The 20,882-nt window shown below is 40.5% G+C and overlaps 1 protein-coding gene across 1 annotated transcript in view; it reads left to right on the top strand.

The window, feature by feature from the left end:
* The window catches only part of dennd4a (DENN/MADD domain containing 4A), a 127,592-nt gene that overhangs the window by 17,552 nt on the left and 89,158 nt on the right, over positions 1 to 20,882 (top strand). Inside the window, exons 4-11 of the mRNA XM_041849977.2 lie at positions 88 to 334; positions 4,977 to 5,046; positions 8,134 to 8,303; positions 12,055 to 12,293; positions 18,227 to 18,293; positions 18,542 to 18,600; positions 19,027 to 19,171; positions 19,494 to 19,669. Of these exons, the coding sequence (XP_041705911.2) occupies positions 88 to 334; positions 4,977 to 5,046; positions 8,134 to 8,303; positions 12,055 to 12,293; positions 18,227 to 18,293; positions 18,542 to 18,600; positions 19,027 to 19,171; positions 19,494 to 19,669 (1,173 nt within the window). The remainder of the gene's footprint in view (positions 1 to 87; positions 335 to 4,976; positions 5,047 to 8,133; positions 8,304 to 12,054; positions 12,294 to 18,226; positions 18,294 to 18,541; positions 18,601 to 19,026; positions 19,172 to 19,493; positions 19,670 to 20,882) is intronic.

Below are 20,882 nucleotides of genomic sequence, written 5' to 3'. Positions count from 1 at the left end.
CTTGGCCTGGCTTGGCCTGGCTTGGCTCAGCTGTGTATTGTGAATCAGTCCTAACATTTCCTCCTCTGTCCTCTCTGTGTATCTCAGGGTTCTGTATGAGTGGAAGGAGAAGCTGAAGCCTGGCTGTCACATCGTCCAGACCACGCCCTCTGGTCGCCCTGCCAACATCAGTAGCTCCTCCTCCCAGCGCATCTACATCACCTATCGCCGCGCCCCGCAGAGCCAGCCTCACACGTCATTGGCTGTCACAGATGTCTGCATCATCATCCCGGGCAAAGGGGAGACGCCCCCTCACACCTTCTGCAAGGTGGACAAGAACCTCAACAGCAGTATGGTGAGCCAAATCAACCCATACAATACTATACAATACTATACAATACTATATAGTACTATACAATACTATACAGTACTATACAATACTATACAATACTATATAGTACTATACAATACTATACAGTACTATACAATATTATACAATACTATACAATACTATATAGTACTATACAATACTATACAGTACTATACAATACAATGTAGTACTATACAATACTATACAATACTATACAATACTATATAGTACTATACAATACTATACAGTACTATACAATACAATACTGTACTATACTATACTATACTATACTATACTATACAGTACTATACAATACAATACAATACAATACAATACAATACAATACTGTACAATACTGTACAATACTGTACAATACTATACAATACAGTACAATACTATACAATACAGTACAATACTATACAATGCTATACAATGCTATACAATACAGTACAATACAGTACAATACAGTACAATACTATACAATACTATACTATACAATACAATACTGTACAATACAGTACAATACAATACAATATCATACAATACAGTACAATACTATACAATGCAGTACAATACTATACAATACTATACAATACTATACAATACAGTACAATACAGTACAATACAGTACAATACTATACAATACTATACAATACAGTACAATACAATACTATACAATAATATACAATACTATATAATACTATACAATACAATACAATACAATACTATACAATACTATACAATACTATACAATACAATACAATATTATACAATGCAGTACAATACTATACAATACAATACTAAACAATACAGTACAATACTATACAATACAGTACAATACAATACAATACAATACTATACAATACTATACAATACTATACAATACTATACAATACAATACTAAACAATACAGTACAATACTATACAATACAGTACAATACAATACAATACAATACAATGCAGTACAATACTATACAATACTATACAATACTATACAATACTATACAATACAGTACAATACAATACAATATTATACAATGCAGTACAATACTATACAATACTATACAATACAGTACAATACAGTACAATACAGTACAATACAGTACAGTACAATACTATACAATACTATACAATATTATACAATACTATACAAATACAATACTAAACAATACAGTACAATACTATACAATACTATACAATACAGTACAATACAGTACAATACAATACAATACAATACAATACAATACAATATCATACAATACAGTACAATACTATACAATGCAGTACAATACTATACAATACTATACAATACTATACAATACAGTACAATACAGTACAATACAGTACAATACAATACAATACAATACTATACAATACTATACAATACTATACAATACAATACTAAACAATACAGTACAATACTATACAATACAGTACAATACAATACAATACAATGCAGTACAATACTATACAATACTATACAATACTATACAATGCTATACAATACTATACAATACTATACAATACAGTACAATACAATACAATATTATACAATGCAGTACAATACTATACAATACTATACAATACAGTACAATACAGTACAATACAGTACAGTACAATACTATACAATACTATACAATATTATACAATACTATACAAATACAATACTAAACAATACAGTACAATACTATACAATACTATACAATACTATACAATACAGTACAATACAATACAATACAATACAATACTATACAATACTATACAATACAATACAATACAATATTCATCTCCCAGTGTCTGTTGGAAAGCAGACAACCAGATTTTCATCTAGGATGCTCTATTCCATTTATCTTTTCTCTTTCTTTCCCCTTAGAGCCTCATTACAAACTAAATGCATATTTGGGAATATTTTGTATTCTGTAAATGCTTCCTACTTTTCACTCTGTCGTTTAATTTAGTATTGTGGAGTAACTACAATGTTGTTGATCCATCCTCAGTTTTCTCCTATCACAACCATTAAACTATGGAACTGTTTTTAAAGTCACCATTGGCCTCATGGTGAAATCCCTGAGCAGTTTCCTTCCTCTCCGGCAACTGAGTTAGGAAGGACGCCTGTATCTTTGTAGTGACTGGGTGTATTGATACTCCATCCAAAGTGTAATTAATAACTTCACCATGCTCAAAGAGATATTTAATGTCTGCTTTTTTTTTTTAACCCATCTACCAATAGGTGCCCTTCTTTGCGAGGCATTGGAAAACCTCCCTGGTCTTTGTGGTTGAATCTGTGTTTGAAATTCACTGCTTGACTGAGGGTCCTTACAAATAATTGTATGTGTGGGGTACAGAGATGAGGTAGTCATTCAAAAAGTATGTTAAACACTGTTATTGCACACAGAGTGAATCCATGTGACTTGTTAAGCACATTTTTACTCCTGAACATACACTACATGACCAGAAGTATGTGGACACCTGCTCGTCAAACATCTCATTCCAAAATCATGGGCATTAATATGGAGTTGGTCCCCCCTTTGCTGCTATAACAGCCTCCACTCTTCTGGGAAGGCTTTCCACTAGATGTTGGAACATTGCTGCAGGGACTTGCTTCCATTCAGCCACAAGAGCATTAGTGAGGTCGGGCACTGATGTTGGGCGATTAGGGCTGGCTCGCAGTCGGTGTTCCAATTCATCCCAAAGGTGTTCGATGCGGTTGAGGTCAGGGCACTATGCAGGCCAGTCAAGTTCTTCCACACCGATCTCGACAAACCATTTCTGTATGGACCTCGCTTTCTGCACAGGGGCAATGTCATGCTGAAACAGGAAAGGGCCTTCCCCAAACTGTTGCCACGAAGTTGGAAGCACAGAATCGCCTAGAATGTAATTATATGCTGGAGCGTTAAGATTTCCCTTCACTGGAACTAAAGGGCCTAGCCCGAGCCATGAAAAACAGCCCCAGACCACTATTCCTTTTCCACCAAACTTTAAGTTGGCACTATGAATTGGGTGTTTTCCTGGCATCCGCCAAACCCAGATTCGTCCGTCGGACTGCCAGATGGTGAAGTTTGATTCATCACTCCAGAGAACGCGTTTCCACTGCTCCAGAGTCCAATGGCGGCGAGCTTTACACCACTCCAGCCGACACTTGGCATTGTGCATGGTGATCTTAGGCTTGTGTGCGGCTGCTCGGCCATGGAAACCCATTTCATGAATCTCCCGACAAACAGTTATTGTGCTGACGTTGCTTCCAGAGGCAGTTTGGAACTCGGTAGTGAGTGTTGCAACCGAGGACAGAGGACTTTTACGCGCTACGTGCTTCAGCACTCAGCGGTCCCGTTCTGTGAGCTTGTGTGGCCTACCACTTTTCGGCTGAGCCGTTGTTGCTCCTAGACGTTTCCACTTCACAATAACAGCACTTACAGTTGACAGGAGCAGCTTTAGCAGGGCAGAAACTTGACGAACTGACTTGTTGGAAAGGTGGCATCCTATGACGACGCCACGTTGAACGTCACTGGGCTCTTCAGTAAGGCCATTCTGCTGCCAATGTTTGTCTATGGAGATTACATGGCTGTGTGCTCGATTTTATACACCTGTCAGCAACAGGTGTGGCTGAAATAGGCGAATCCACTCATTTGAAGGGGTGTCCACATACTTGTGTGTGTATAGTGTATTTAGGCGTAATTCCACTATTACACTATGAGGGTAATGTGTGTAGGCCAGTGACACAACATCTCAATGTAATCCATTTTAAATTCAGGCTGTAACACAACAAAATGTGGAAAAAGTCAAGGGGTGTGAATACTTTCTGAAGGCACTGCAGAGTTATCTAGAGTGCTGTCCTTGTACATCAAGCTGTCTCACGCTACAGAAACAGGAGATAGGCTCCTGCCCTGTGGGCCGTTCTGGCTCGGACAAGGCTTACTTACGAGGACTTGACAAGTGGTGTCCCCCACAGGTTCGACTCCAGGGTCCTAATGCTTTTCACCAAATACAGCGTCCTGGGGAACTACGCTGAGTATACCAAACATTATGAACGCCTTCGTAATATTGCGTTGCACCCCCTTTTGCCTTCAGAACAGCCTCAGTTCGTCGGGCATGGACTCTACAAGGTGTCGAAAGCGTTCCACAGGGATGCTGGCCCATGTTGACTCCAGTGCTTCCCTCAGTGTCAAGTTGGCTGGATGTCCTTTTGGGGGGTGGACTATTCTTGATACACACGGGGAAACTGTTGAGTGTGAAAATCTCAGCAGCGTTGCAGCTCTTGACACAAACCGGTGCTCCTGGCCCCTACTACCATACCCAGTTCAAAGGCACTTACATCTTTTGTCTTGACCATTCACCCTCTGAATGGCACACATTACACAATCCGTGACTCAATTATCTCAAGGCTTAAAAAGCCTTCTTTAACCTGTCTCCTCCCCTTCACCTACACTGATTGAAGTGGATTTAACAGGTGACATCAATAAGGGATCATGGCTTTCACCTGGATTCACCTGGCCAGTCTATGTCATGGAAAGAGCAGGTGTTCCTAATGTTTTGTCTACTCAGTGTATATCTGTTTCTACCTACTCTAGTACAATGCATTGGTCCCGTTTCAATCTAATGTTGTGAATGTTTGTTTGTCCCATGTCAGTGGGGATCCTCAGTGTACCTGTGTTACAAGAAGTCACTGGCTAAAACCAACACAATCGCATACAACGCAGGTAAAGTACTTGGATTCTCTATTGAACAGACAGTGTGATAGGACAGAATATTGAACGGACAGTGTGATAGGACAGAATATTGAACGGACAGTGTGATAGGACAGAATATTGAACGGACAGTGTGATAGGACAGAATATTGAACGGACAGTGTGATAGGACAGAATATTGAACGGACAGTGTGATAGGACAGAATATTGAACGGACAGTGTGATAGGACAGAATATTGAACGGACAGTGTGATAGGACAGAATATTGAACGGACAGTGTGATAGGACAGAATATTGAACGGACAGTGTGATAGGACAGAATATTGAACGGACAGTGTGATAGGACAGAATATTGAACGGACAGTGTGATAGGACAGAATATTGAACGGACAGTGTGATAGGACAGAATATTGAACGGACAGTGTGATAGGACAGAATATTGAACGGACAGTGTGATAGGACAGAATATTGAACGGACAGTGTGATAGGACAGAATATTGAACGGACAGTGTGATAGGACAGAATATTGAACGGACAGTGTGATAGGACAGAATATTGAACGGACAGTGTGATAGGACAGAATATTGAACGGACAGTGTGATAGGACAGACTATTGAACGGACAGTGTGATAGGACAGAATATTGAACGGACAGTGTGATAGGACAGAATATTGAACGGACAGTGTGATAGGACAGAATATTGAACGGACAGTGTGATAGGACAGAATATTGAACGGACAGTGTGATAGGACAGAATATTGAACGGACAGTGTGATAGGACAGAATATTGAACGGACAGTGTGATAGGACAGAATATTGAACGGACAGTGTGATAGGACAGAATATTGAACGGACAGTGTGATAGGACAGAATATTGAACGGACAGTGTGATAGGACAGAATATTGAACGGACAGTGTGATAGGACAGAATATTGAACGGACAGTGTGATAGGACAGAATATTGAACGGACAGTGTGATAGGACAGAATATTGAACGGACAGTGTGATAGGACAGAATATTGAACGGACAGTGTGATAGGGCAGAATATTGAACGGACAGTGTGATAGGACAGAATATTGAACGGACAGTGTGATAGGGCAGAATATTGAACGGACAGTGTGATAGGACAGAATATTGAACGGACAGTGTGATAGGACAGAATATTGAACGGACAGTGTGATAGGACAGAATATTGAACGGACAGTGTGATAGGACAGAATATTGAACGGACAGTGTGATAGGACAGAATATTGAACGGACAGTGTGATAGGACAGAATATTGAACGGACAGTGTGATAGGACAGAATATTGAACGGACAGTGTGATAGGACAGAATATTGAACGGACAGTGTGATAGGACAGAATATTGAACGGACAGTGTGATAGGACAGAATATTGCTAGTCGATGTGTTACTACTGTATCATTCTGAACAGACAGCTGTTGGTTAATCATGTTGGGTTGAAAAATGTACAGACACTATTGAACACTATTGAACACTATTGGACACTATTGGACACTATTGGACACTATTGGACACTATTGGACACTATTGAACACTATTGGACACTATTGGACACTATTGGACACTATTGGACACTATTGGACACTATTGGACACTATTTGACACTATTGGACACTATTGGACACTATTGAACATATTGAACACTATTGGACACTATTTGACACTATTGGACACTATTGGACACTATTAGACACTATTGAACACTATTGGACACTACTCCTGAGTGGTGCAGTGGTCTAAGGCACTGCATCGCAGTGCTAACTGTGCCACTAGAGATCCTGGTTCGAATCCAGGCTCTGTCGCAGCCGGCCGCGACCGGGAGACTCATGGGGCGGCGCACAATTGGCCCAGCGTCGTCCATGGTAGGGGAGGGAATGGCCAGCAGGGATGTAGCTCAGTTGATAGAGCATGGCGTTTGCAACGCCAGGGTTGTGGGTTCGATTCCTACGGGGGGCCAGTATAAAAAAAATATGTATTCACTAACTGTAAGTCGCTCTGGATAAGAGCGTCTGCTAAATGACTAAAATGTAAATGTATTGGACACTACTGGACACTATTGGACACTCCAGCCCTAACCCTAAACACAAGGAGAATATATTAGCAGTGGGAGTCCCGTGTAGCTCAGTTGGTAGAGCATGAAGCTTGCAATGCCAGGGTTGTGGGTTCGTTTCCCATGGGGGGCCAGTATGAAAAAAAAAAAAAAAATGTATGCACTCACTAACTGTAAGTCGCTCTGGATAAGAGTGTCTGCTAAAATGTAAAAATGTGGAAAAAGTACCCAATTGTCATACTTGAGTAAAAGTAAATATACCTTAATAGAAAATGACTCAAGTGAAAGTCACCCAGTAAAATACTACTTGAGTAAAAGTCTTTGATACTAATGTATCATCATTTAATTGCTAAAATATACTTAAGTATCAAAAGTAAAAGTATAAATAATTTCAAATTCCTTAAATTAAGCAAAACCAGACGGCGCCATTTTCTAGTTACACTCAGACATAATTTACAAAGGAAGCATTTGTTTGGTGAATCCGCCAGATCAGAGGCAGTAGGGATGACCAGGGATGTTCTCTTGATAAGTGTGGGAATTAGACCATTTTCCTGTCCTGCTAAGCATTCAAAATGTAACGAGTACTTTTGGGTGTCAAGGAAAATGTATGGAGTAAAAAGTATATTATTTTCTTTAGGAATGTAGTGAAGTAAAAGTAAAAGTTGTCCAAAATTTAAATAGTAAAGTAAAGTACAGATACCCCCAAAAAACTACTTAAGTAGTACTTTCAAGTATTTTTATTTAAGTACTTTACACCACTGTCTAGTAGTGATTGGATAAGTGCTGTGAAGACAGTGTACTGCAGGCTTCTTCAATTCTGGTCCTGGAGGGCCGAAACACTTCTGTTTTTTATTTCTACCTGGTAGTTAATTGCACTCACCTGGTGTCCCAGGTCTGAATTAGCCCCTGATTAGAAGGAGAGGATGAAAAACAGAGGTGTTTCGGCATTGAAGAACCCTGGTGTACTGTGTGCTTCTATCATGCAAATCTAATTAGAACATATTATATCTGTTTTCTCTCTCTAGGTCTGTTGTGTAGGTACCCAGAGGAGGATGATGAGTCTTTCCCGCTGCCGGAGTCTGTTCCTCTGTTCTGTCTGCCCATGGGAGCTAGCATCGAGTTCTGGCCAGCTCACAGCAAACACTCCCTGCCCGTCTTCTCTACCTTTGTACTGACTGGGGCCTCTGGGGACAAGGTGGGGACAAGCACACACACACACACACACACACACACACACACACACACACACACACACACCACACAAAAGAGGAGGCTGGTAGGAGAAGATGTACAGTATATACCTGTAATAAGTATTCACCCCCCTTGGCATTTTTCCTATTTTGTTGCCTTACAACCTAGAATTAAAATGTTTTTTTGGGGGGGGGTTTGTATCATTTTTTATTGTATTTTATTTTTTTGTATTTTTTTCAGTATTTTACCCCCTTTTTCTCCCCAATTTCGTGGTAGCCAATTGGTAGTTACAGTCTTGTCCCACCGCTGCAACTCCCGTACGGACACGGGAGAAAGCGAAGGCCTAGAGTCGTGCGTCCTCTGAAACACAACTCAACCGAGCCGCACTGCTTCTTGACACGGTGCCCGCTTAACCCGGAAGCCAGCCGCACCAATGTGTCGGAGGAAACACCGTACACCTGGCGACCGAGTCAGCGTGCACTGCGCCTGGCCCGCCACAGGAGTCGCTAGTGCACGATGGGACAAGAACATCCCTGCCGGCCAAACCCTCCCCTACCCTGGGCGATGCTGGACCAATTGTGCGCCGCCCCATGACCGGGAGACCCATGTCTGGGCTTTGACTAGGCCATTCCAAGACATTTAATTGTTTCCCATTAAACCACTCAAGTGTTGCTTTAGCAGTATGCTTAGGGTCATTGTCCTGCTGGAAGGTGAACCTCTGTCCCAGTCTCAAATCTCTGGAAGACTGAAACAGGTTTCCCTCAAGAATATCCCTGTATTTAGAGCCATCCATCATTCCTTCAATTCTGACCAGTTTCCCAGTCCCTGCTGATTAAAAACATGGCGTTTAAAAACATAGCGTTTTCCTTGATGGCCAAAAAGCTCAATTTTAGTCTCATCTGACCAGAGTACCTTCTTCCATATGTTTGGGGAGTCTCCCACATGCCTTTTGGTGAACACCAAACGTGTTTGCTTATTTCTTTCTTTAAGCAATGGCTTTTTTCTGGCCACTCTTCCGTAAAGCCCAGCTCTGTGGAGTGTACGGCTTAAAGTGGTCCTATGGACAGATACTCCAATCTCCGCTGTGGAGCTTTGCAGCTCCTTCAGGGTTATCTTTGGTCTCTTTGTTGCCTCTCTGATTAATGCCCTCCTTGCCTGGTCCGTGAGTTTTGGTGGGCGGCCCTCTCTTGGCAGGTTTGTTGTGGTGCCATGGTATTTTTTTATAATGGATTTAATGGTGCTCCGTGGGATGTTCAAAGTTTTGGATATTTTTTTATAACCCAACCCTGATCTGTACTTCTCCACAACTTTGTCCCTGACCTGTTTGGAGAGCTCCTTGGTCTTCATGGTGCCGCTTGCTTGGTGGTGTTGCAGACTCTGGGGCTCTGCTCTACTCTGTCTCTACTCTGTCTCCGCTCTACTCTGGTCTACTCTACTCTACTCTACACTACTCTACACTGATTGCTCATTTAGCAGACGCTGTCTCTGTCTCAACGCTGACTCTACAGTAGCTCTAGCTCTACGCTGCCTTGCTCTAGCTCACATCGACGTTTTCACCTACTCGGTTCGATTAGAACCAGCGACCTCTCTGGCTCTACTGGCACAACGCTCTCTAACCACTAGCTACTCTGCCGCCCCTGCCGCTCTACACTACTCTACACTGCTCTGCTCTACTTTACTTGACGCTGTCTCTGTCTCTACTCTACTCTGTCTCTACTCTACTCTGTCTCTACTCTACTCTACTCTACTCTGTCTCTACTCTACTCTGTCTCTGCTCTACTCTACTCTGTCTCTACTCTACTCTACTCTACTCTACTCTGCTCTCTCTACTCTACTCTACTCTACTCTACTCTCTCTGCTCTATTCTACTCTACTCTACTCTACTCTTCTCTACTCTACTCTACTCTACTCTGCTCTACTCTACTCTACTCTACTCTACTCTACTCTACTCTACTCTACTATACTCTACTCTACTCTGTCTCTGCTCTATTCTACTCTACTCTACTCTACTCTACTCTACTCTTCTCTACTCTGCTCTACTCTACTCTACTCTACTCTACTCTACTCTACTCTACTCTACTCTACTCTACTCTACTCTACTCTGTCTCTACTCTACTCTACTCTGTCTCTACTCTACTCTACTATACTCTACTCTACTCTACTCTACTCTACTCTACTCTACTCAACTCTGTCTGTTCTACTCTGTCTCTACTCTACTCTGTCTCTGCTCTACTCTATTCTACTCTACTCTACTCTACTCTACTCTACTCTACTCTACTCTACTCTACTCTACTCTACTCTATTCTACTCTACTCTACTCTACTCTACTCTGTCTCTACTCTATTCTACTCTACTCTACTCTACTCTACTCTACTCTGTCTCTACTCTACTCTACTCTACTCTACTCTACTCTACTCTATCTCTACTCTACTCTACTCTACTCTACTCTACTCTACTCTACTCTACTCTGTCTCTACTCTACTCTGTCTCTACTCTACTCTACTCTACTCTACTCTATTCTACTCTACTCTACTCTACTCTACTCTACTCTGTCTCTACTCTACTCTACTCTACTCTACTCTGTCTCTACTCTACTCTACTCTACTCTACTCTACTCTGTCTCTACTCTACTCTACTCTACTCTGTCTCTACTCTACTCTACTCTACTCTACTCTACTCTACTCTACTCTGTCTCTACTCTACTCTACTGTCTCTACTCTACTCTGCTCTGATTCCTCACAACCTCTCATTCTCCTTCGCAGGCTATTCTCCTGGCACTATCATGCCACTATATCATGTATTTATTTAGATTTAATTACTTCAAAGAGATAAGAATAATTGGTAATGATTTACTTTGACTACATATCCATAACACATTTATTACACATATATAAGCATTTAATGAATGTGTTATACCAGGTCCCAACTGCATTATTAAATGTTAATTATATATATATATATATCAATAGCATATCTATAGCACATTAATGTCATGCTATGCAGTACTGAAGTTTTACCTGTTTGACTGCCTTACGGGAGGGCATAGCTGGACTGTTTGTCCTCGTCCATGTTCCCAGTTACCTTGCCGTGGTTAAATGCGGTGGTTCGCGCTTTCAGTTTTGCGCGAATGATGCCATCTATCAGACGAGTTACGAAATAGTTATGATATGACCCTCAACTACACGATTTGATCCGTAAAATGTACCCTGAGGATTCAACCCTGTGGGGATGTTCATGCACCATAGACCTCAGTGAGAAGAAGAAGAAGAAGAAGAAGAAGAAGAAGAAGAAGAAGAGTCATAGACCTCAGTGAGGAGGAGAAGAAGAAGAAGAAGAAGAAGAAGAAGAAGAGTCATAGACCTCAGTGAGAAGAAGAAGAAGAAGAAGAAGAAGAAGAAGAAGAAGAAGAAGAAGAAGAAGAAGAAAAGGTCATAGACCTCAGTGAGAAGAAGAAGCTTGTCATTGTAATGATGCATCTATTAAGAAACCTAAATATGAGCTCTTGCATAGCATGACATGAATGTGCTATAGATATGCTATGGATATAATTAATTAACCTGGGACCTTTTTATAACGCGTACATTAAATACTTATAGATGTGTAACAAATGAGTTATGGATATGTAGTCAAAGTAAATCATTACCATAGAACTAATAGGGTATTCTGTGATGTGAGTTTGTGGGGATTTGGCGATATGTTACTTACTTTTGTGTGTGTGTGTGTGTGTGTGTGTGTGTTTGTCTACCTCTCTCCAGGTGTATGGAGCAGCCATTCAGTTCTATGAGCCGTACCCAGAGGACCACCTGAGTGACAGACAGCGTTCTCTCCTGGGGCTACCGGGCACGTGCAATAGCAGCAAAGGGACAAAGAGCGTTCATGCTAACAAGAGTATCTGTTTGCTGTCACACTGGCCCTTCTTTGACTCATTCAGGAACTTCCTGACGTTCCTCTACAGATACTCCATCTCTGGACCACACGCTCTGCCTATAGAGAAGTGAGGAATGCACACACGCACGCACGCACGCAGGCACACGGCCACACACACATTCACGCATGTACGCACGCACACACACACACACACGAACACACACACACATACTCTACAAGCTTTCATTTCATTTCCCAATATCGTTCTCATTTTCAAGTGTCAAAAAAACAATTAAACAAACAATACTTAGTAACAATAATACAATGGGAACTACTGTCTGATAATAATAACAATGAACATTATTACATTAACAGCATAAAAAAGTTGTTGTACAACTACTAATAGGCCTACAACTAATAAAACTACTGCTACAACTACTAATACAACTAATAAAAACTACTGCTACAACTACTAATACAACTAATAAAACTACTGCTAAAACTACTAATACAACTAATAAAACTACTGCTACAACTACTAATACAACTAATAAAAACTACTGCTACAACTACTAATACAACTAATAAAACTACTGCTAAAACTACTAATACAACTAATAGAAACTACTGCTACAACTACTAATAGAACTAATAGAAACTACTGCTACAACTACTAATAGAACTAATAGAAACTACTGCTACAACTACTAATAGAACTAATAAAAACTACTGCTACAACTACTAATAGAACTAATAAAAACTACTGCTACAACTACTAATACAACTAATAAAACTACTGCTAAAACTACTAATACAACTAATAGAAACTACTGCTACAACTACTAATAGAACTAATAGAAACTACTGCTACAACTACTAATACAACTAATAAAACTACTAATACAACTAATAGAAACTACTGCTACAACTACTAATAGAACTAATAAAAACTACTGCTACAACTACTAATACAACTAATAAAACTACTGCTAAAACTACTAATACAACTAATAAAACTACTGCTACAACTACTAATACAACTAATAAAAACTACTGCTACAACTACTAATACAACTAATAAAACTACTAATACAACTAATAGAAACTACTGCTACAACTACTAATACAACAAATAAAAACTACTGCTACAACTACTAATACAACAAATAAAAACTACTGCTACAACTACTAATACAACTAATAAAACTACTGCTACAACTACTAATACAACTAATAAAACTAAGTATTATAAATATATATACATACATATTTACTAATATCTCCACATGGTGATGTTTCTATTTGTTAAAAATAGTCACCATAATCTATATAGTAACCCAAGCTTGTAGTTAATCGTTTTTCTAATCAAATCAATATGCTTTCCAAAAGATAATTCAGAATCTATCTTCAAACCCAGATCCAGAATTTAGAAATTGCCAGCTGTGGAGTTTATTCTTTACCGCGTACCAAACAACATGATATAGGACTCTGCTTGATCTCAAAACAAATCATTTGCTAGAAACCATAGTTGTAAAGTGTTAAATTCATCTTGGAGAGTTGCAAAATAATAATTATTAATATTTATTATTATTAAATGAATTAATAAAGGGATACTTTGGGATTTTGGCAATGAGGCCCATTTATCTACTTCCCCGGAGTCAGATGAACCGGTGGATACCATTTGAGGTAGTTTCCAGAGTCAGATGAACCGGTGGATACCATTTGAGGTAGTTTCCAGAGTCAGATGAACCGGTGGATACCATTTGAGGTAGTTTCCAGAGTCAGATGAACCGGTGGATACCATTTGAGGTAGTTTCCAGAGTCAGATGAACCGGTGGATACCATTTGAGGTAGTTTCCAGAGTCAGATGAACCGGTGGATACCATTTGAGGTAGTTTCCAGAGTCAGATGAACCGGTGGATACCATTTGAGGTAGTTTCCAGAGTCAGATGAACCGGTGGATACCATTTGAGGTAGTTTCAGAGTCAGATGAACCGGTGGATACCATTTGAGGTAGTTTCCAGAGTCAGATGAACCGGTGGATACCATTTGAGGTAGTTTCCAGAGTCAGATGAACCGGTGGACACCATTTGAGGTAGTTTCCAGAGTCAGATGAACCGGTGGACACCATTTGAGGTAGTTTCCAGAGTCAGATGAACTGGTGGATATAGACATCGCCGAAGTCAAGGATCGGTAGGATAGTCAGTTTTACGAGGGCATGTTTGGCAGCATGAGTGAAGGAGGCTTTGTTGCGAAATAGGAAGCCGATTCTAGATTTAACTTTGGATTGGAGATTCTTAATGTGAGTCTGGAAGGAGAGTTTACGGTCTAACCAGACACCTAGATATTTGTAGTTGTCCACATACTCTAGGTCAGACACGTCGAGAGTAGTGATTCTAATCGGGTGGGCGGGTCCCAGCAGCGTTCGATTGAAGAGCATGCATTTAGTTTTACTAGTGTTTAAGAGCAGTTGGAGGCTACTGAAGGAGTGTTGTATGGCATTGAAGCTCGTTTGGAGGTTTGTTAACACAGTGTCCAATGAAGGGCCAGATGTATAAAAATGGTGTCGTCTGCGTAGAGGTGGATCTGAGAGTCACCAGCAGCAAGAGCGACATCATTGATATACACGGAGAAAAGAGTCGGCCCAAGAATTGAACCCTGTGGCACCCCCATAGAGACTGCCATAGGTCTAGACAACAGGCCCTCTGATTTGACACATTGAACTCTATCTGAGAAGTAGTTGGTGAACCAGGCGAGGCAGTCATTTGAGAAACCAAGGCTATTTAGTCTGCCAATAAGAATGCGGTGGTTGACAGAGTCGAAAGCCTTGGCCAGGTCGATGAAGACGGCTGCACAGTACTGTCTATTATCGATCGTGGTTATAATATCGTTTAGGACCTTGAGCGTGGCTGAAGTGCACCCATGACCAGCTCGGAAACCGGATTGCATAGCGGAGAAGGTACGGTGGGATTCGAAATGGTCGGTGATCTGTTTGTTAACTTGGCTTTCAAATACTTTCGAAAGGCAGGGCAGGATGGATATACAGTGGGGAAAAAAAGTATTTAGTCAGCCACCAATTGTGCAAGTTCTCCCACTTAAAAAGATGAGAGAGGCCTGTAATTTTCATCATAGGTACACGTCAACTATGACAGACAAATTGAGAAAAAAAAATCCAGAAAATCACATTGTAGGATTTTTAATGAATTTATTTGCAAATTATGGTGGAAAATAAGTATTTGGTCACCTACAAACAAGCAAGATTTCTGTCTCTCACAGACCTGTAACTTATTCTTTAAGAGGCTCCTCTGTCCTCCACTCATTACCTGTATTAATGGCACCTGTTTGAACTTGTTATCAGTATAAAAGACAGAACCAGGGGCTATATCTGTTCTTAGCTCTGTATTTTTTGAATGGGGCATGTTTATTTAAGATTGAGAGGAAATTACTTTTAAAGAACAACCAGGCATCCTCTACTGACGGAATGAGATCTATATCCATCCAGGATACCTTGGCCAGGTCAATTAGGAAGGCCTGCTCGCTAAAGTGTTTTAGGGAGCGTTTGACAGTGATGAGGGGTGGTCGTTTGACCGCGGACCCGTTACGGACGCAGGCAATAAGGCAGTGATCGCTGAGATCCTGGTTGAAGACAGCGGAGGTGTATTTAGAGGGTAAGTTAGTCAGGATGATATCTATGAGGGTGCCCATGTTTACGGATTTAGGGTTGTACCTGGTAGGTTCGTTGATAATTTGTGTGAGATTGAGGGCATCCAGTTTAGATTGTAGGATGGCCGGGGTGTTAAGCATATCCCAATTTAGGTCACCAAGCAGTACGAACTCTGAGGATAGATGGGGGCAATCAGTTCACATATGGTGTCCAGGGCACAGCTGGGGGCTGAGGGGGTCTGTAGCAAGCGGCAACAGTGACAGACTTATTTCTGGAAAGGTCAAACTGTTTGGGCACAGACCTGGATAGTATGATAGAGCTCTGCAGGCTATCTCTACAGTAGATTGCAACTCCACCCCCTTTGGCAGTTCTATCTAGACAGAAAATGTTATAGTTGGGGAAGGACATTTCAGAATTTTTGGTGGCCTTTTGGTGGCCTATTATATACTGACCATACTGTCTATACACACACCATTATATACTGTCTATACACACCATTATATACTGTCCATACACACCATTATATACTGTCTATACACACCATTATATACTGTCTACACACACCATTATATACTGTCTATACACACCATTATATACTGTCTATACTGTCTATACACACCATTATATACTGTCTATACACCATTATATACTGTCTATACACACCATTATATACTGTCCATACACACCATTATATACTGTCCATACACACCATTATATACTGTCTATACACACCATTATATACTGTCTATACACACCATTATATACTGTCTATACACACCATTATATACTGTCTATACACACCATTATATACTGTCTATACACACCATTATATACTGTCTATACACACCATTATATACTGTCTATACACACCATTATATACTGTCTATACACACCATTATATACTGTCTATACACACCATTATATACTGTCTGTACACACCATTATATACTGTCTATACACACCATTATATACTGTCTATACACACCATTATATACTGTCTATACACACCATTATATACTGTCTATACTGTCTATACACACCATTATATACTGTCTATACACACCGTTATATACTGTCTATACACACCGTTATATACTGTCCATACACACCATTATATACTGTCTATACACACCATTATATACTGTCTATACTGTCTATACACACCATTATATACTGTCTATACTGTCTATACACACCGTTATATACTGTCCATACACACCATTATATACTGTCTATACACACCATTATATACTGTCTATACACACCATTATATACTGTCTATACCCACCATTATATACTGTCTGTACACACCATTATATACTGTCTATACACACCATTATATACTGTCTATACACACCATTATATACTGTCTATACACACCATTATATACTGTCCATACACACCATTATATACTGTCTATACACACCATTATATACTGTCTATACACACCATTATATACTGTCCATACACACCATTATATACTGTCCATACACACCATTATATACTGTCTATACACAACATTATAGACTGTCCATACACACCATTATATACTGTCTATACACACCATTATATACTGTCCATACACACCATTATATACTGTCCATACACACCATTATATACTGTCTATACACAACATTATATACTGTCCATACACACCATTATATACTGTCTATACACAACATTATATACTGTCTATACACAACATTATATACTGTCCATACACAACATTATAGACTGTCCATACACACCATTATATACTGTCTATACACACCATTATATACTGTCTATACACACCATTATATACTGTCCATACACACCATTATATACTGTCTATACACAACATTATATACTGTCCATACACAACATTATAGACTGTCCATACACACCATTATATACTGTCTATACACACCATTATATACTGTCTATACACACCATTATATACTGTCCATACACACCATTATATACTGTCTATACACAACATTATATACTGTCCATACACAACATTATAGACTGTCCATACACACCATTATATACTGTCTATACACACCATTATATACTGTCTATACACACCATTATATACTGTCCATACACACCATTATATACTGTCCATACACACCATTATATACTATCTATACACACCATTATATACTGTCCATACACACCATTATATACTGTCCATACACACCATTATATACTGTCTATACACACCATTATAGACTGTCCATACACAACATTATATACTGTCCATACACACCATTATATACTGTCTATACACACCATTATATACTGTCTATACACACCATTATATACTGTCCATACACACCATTATATACTGTCTATACACACCATTATATACTGTCCATACACACCTAACCTGTCATGTCTCTGTCCAACAGACACATCTCCCACTTCATGCACAAAGTCCCGTTCCCCTCCTCACAGAGACCACGCATCCTACTACAGGTGAGAAAGAGTCTGTGCAAATATGAATGTGGTGTCTAACATTGCACAAATCCAATCAATATGACTTAACCATCTGATCATCTGTTCAATGCTACTCCAATGCAGTCCGCCATTGTCTCTGCTTTGGATTGAGGTGTGAAATCACTGACTGTTTGATCTCATGTGTAATCTGGCTGTGTTGCCATAGCTACTGTAGGGTATTGAGCTCTGCCACCTTCCTGCTGATGTAAACTCTCTCTGCTCTACAGCTGTCTCCACATGATAGTCTGATGCTGAGCCAGCCTGTCTCCTCCCCTCTGCCTCTCAGGTAAGACAGACAGACAGACAGACAGCCAGACAGCCAGCCAGACAGACAGACAGACAGACAAACAGACAGACAGACAGACAGACAGACAGACAGACAGACAGACAGACAGACAGACAGCCAGCCAGACAGCCAGCCAGCCAGCCAGCCAGACAGACAGACAGACAGACAGACAGACAGACAGACAGACAGACAGACAGACAGACAGACAGACAGACAGACAGACAGACAGACAGACAGACAGACAGCCAAACAGCCAGACAGACAGACAGCAGCACACTCTTCACCGTGACCATAAGGGTTCACTGGTCACCGTGACAATAAGAGTTCACTGGTTACCGTGACAATAAGGGTTCACTGGTCACCGTGAACAACACAGCTACTTCTCTTCATGAGGAGTTTTGCTTCTCTCTCTCCCTTGTCTCTCAGTGGTGGTCGTCTTTCCACTCTGCTCCTAAATCTGGGTCCTAAGAATGCGACCACTCTGCTGGTGCTGGCTGTAACAGAACACAAGATCCTGGTCCACTCTCTCAGACCGGCCGTACTGACCAGTGTTACGGAGGCCCTGGTGTCGGTGAGTGTGTGCATGTGATCCCCATGAAAATGGAACCCATAACCTCAGCATTGCTAAAACCAGGCTCTTACCCACTGAGCCACAAAGGTCCACATCAGCACCACTTTAGCAGTACATCAGCTAATGCTGTCATATGGTTCTTCTACTGTAAAAAAAAAAATACGTTATGGGTTTGTAGTCCCAAAGGGGAACTTTAATTCCATTCCAAAGCAGAGTTGGACAATAAGTGGTCCTAGTACGTGAGGGTATCCCATCAACTGTGAGAGAGAGTATTGGAACAGCCAGCCTATCTGTCTCTAACTCCATCTCTTCCTCCCTCCAGATGATCTTCCCCTTCCATTGGCCGTGCCCGTACATCCCTCTGTGTCCTCTGGCCTTGGCAGACGTCCTCTCTGCCCCCTGCCCCTTCATCGTGGGCGTCGACTCGCGTTACTTTGATCTCTACGTGCCCCCGCCCGATGTCTGCTGCGTCGACCTGGACACCAACAACATATTACAGTAAGTCTGACCTCTGACTCTGGAACCTGAACCATGACCATGACGTCTGCTGTGTCGACAGTGAGTTATCTTTAACCCCTGACCTCTAGCTATGACCCTGACACTAACCCTTACGCAGACGTTTGCAGTGTCACAGTTAGTGTTTCCATGTTATTCAGACAGGCAATGAGTAGGGAGACAGAGAGAGAGAGGCAGTGGTGTTACCCACTAGACCAGCCTCAGTCACCTCTACCTACGACCTATGACCTCTACCAATACCAATCTCCCATGGGTGATCATTTACCCATAACCTCCCATCCTTAACCTCTTGTCTCTTTTGTTTGTTGTTGTGTTACTGACTCACTCAGGGAAAATATGTTATTGTCCATTTTCTTTTCCGAGGACAGAAATTCAACTATCACAATACAATTTTTCTATGTTGTGCTTAATTACAGTTTTTCCCAACTGTTAACAAACGTTTGCTGAAACTACATCTCAGGTACTCAAAACTCAAAACACAAAAGTTAGCCAATTTCCCCAAACCCCACAGACATCTTGCAAAATGAAACACAGCTATCATAATCATGTACTCCCTGCTCAAAATGAAACACAGCTATCATAATCATGTACTCCCTGCTCAAAATGAAACACAGCTATCAGAATCATATACTTCCTGCTCAAAATGAAACACAGCTATCATAATCATGTACTCCCTGCTCACAATGAAACACAGCTATCATAATCATGTACTCCCTGCTCAAAATGAAACACAGCTATCATAATCATGTACTCCCTACTCACAATGAAACAGCTATCATAATCATGTACTCCCTGCTCAAAATGAAACACAGCTATCATAATCATGTACTCCCTGCTCACAATGAAACAGCTATCATAATCATGTACTCCCTGCTCAAAATGAAACACAGCTATCAGAATCATATACTTCCTGCTCAAAATGAAACACAGCTATCATAATCATGTACTCCCTGCTCACAATGAAACACAGCTATCATAATCATGTACTCCCTGCTCAAAATGAAACACAGCTATCATAATCATATACTCCCTGCTCAAAATGAAACACAGCTATCATAATCATGTACTCCCTGCTCAAAATGAAACACAGCTATCATAATCATGTACTCCCTGCTCACAATGAAACACAGCTATCATAATCATGTACTCCCTGCTCACAATGAAACACAGCTATCAGAATCATGTACTCCCTGCT

The sequence above is a fragment of the Coregonus clupeaformis genome, chromosome 26 (genome assembly GCF_020615455.1).
Source record: "Coregonus clupeaformis isolate EN_2021a chromosome 26, ASM2061545v1, whole genome shotgun sequence".
Taxonomy (NCBI): Eukaryota; Metazoa; Chordata; class Actinopteri; order Salmoniformes; family Salmonidae; genus Coregonus; species Coregonus clupeaformis.
This window is presented reverse-complemented; position numbering and strand designations above follow the sequence as displayed.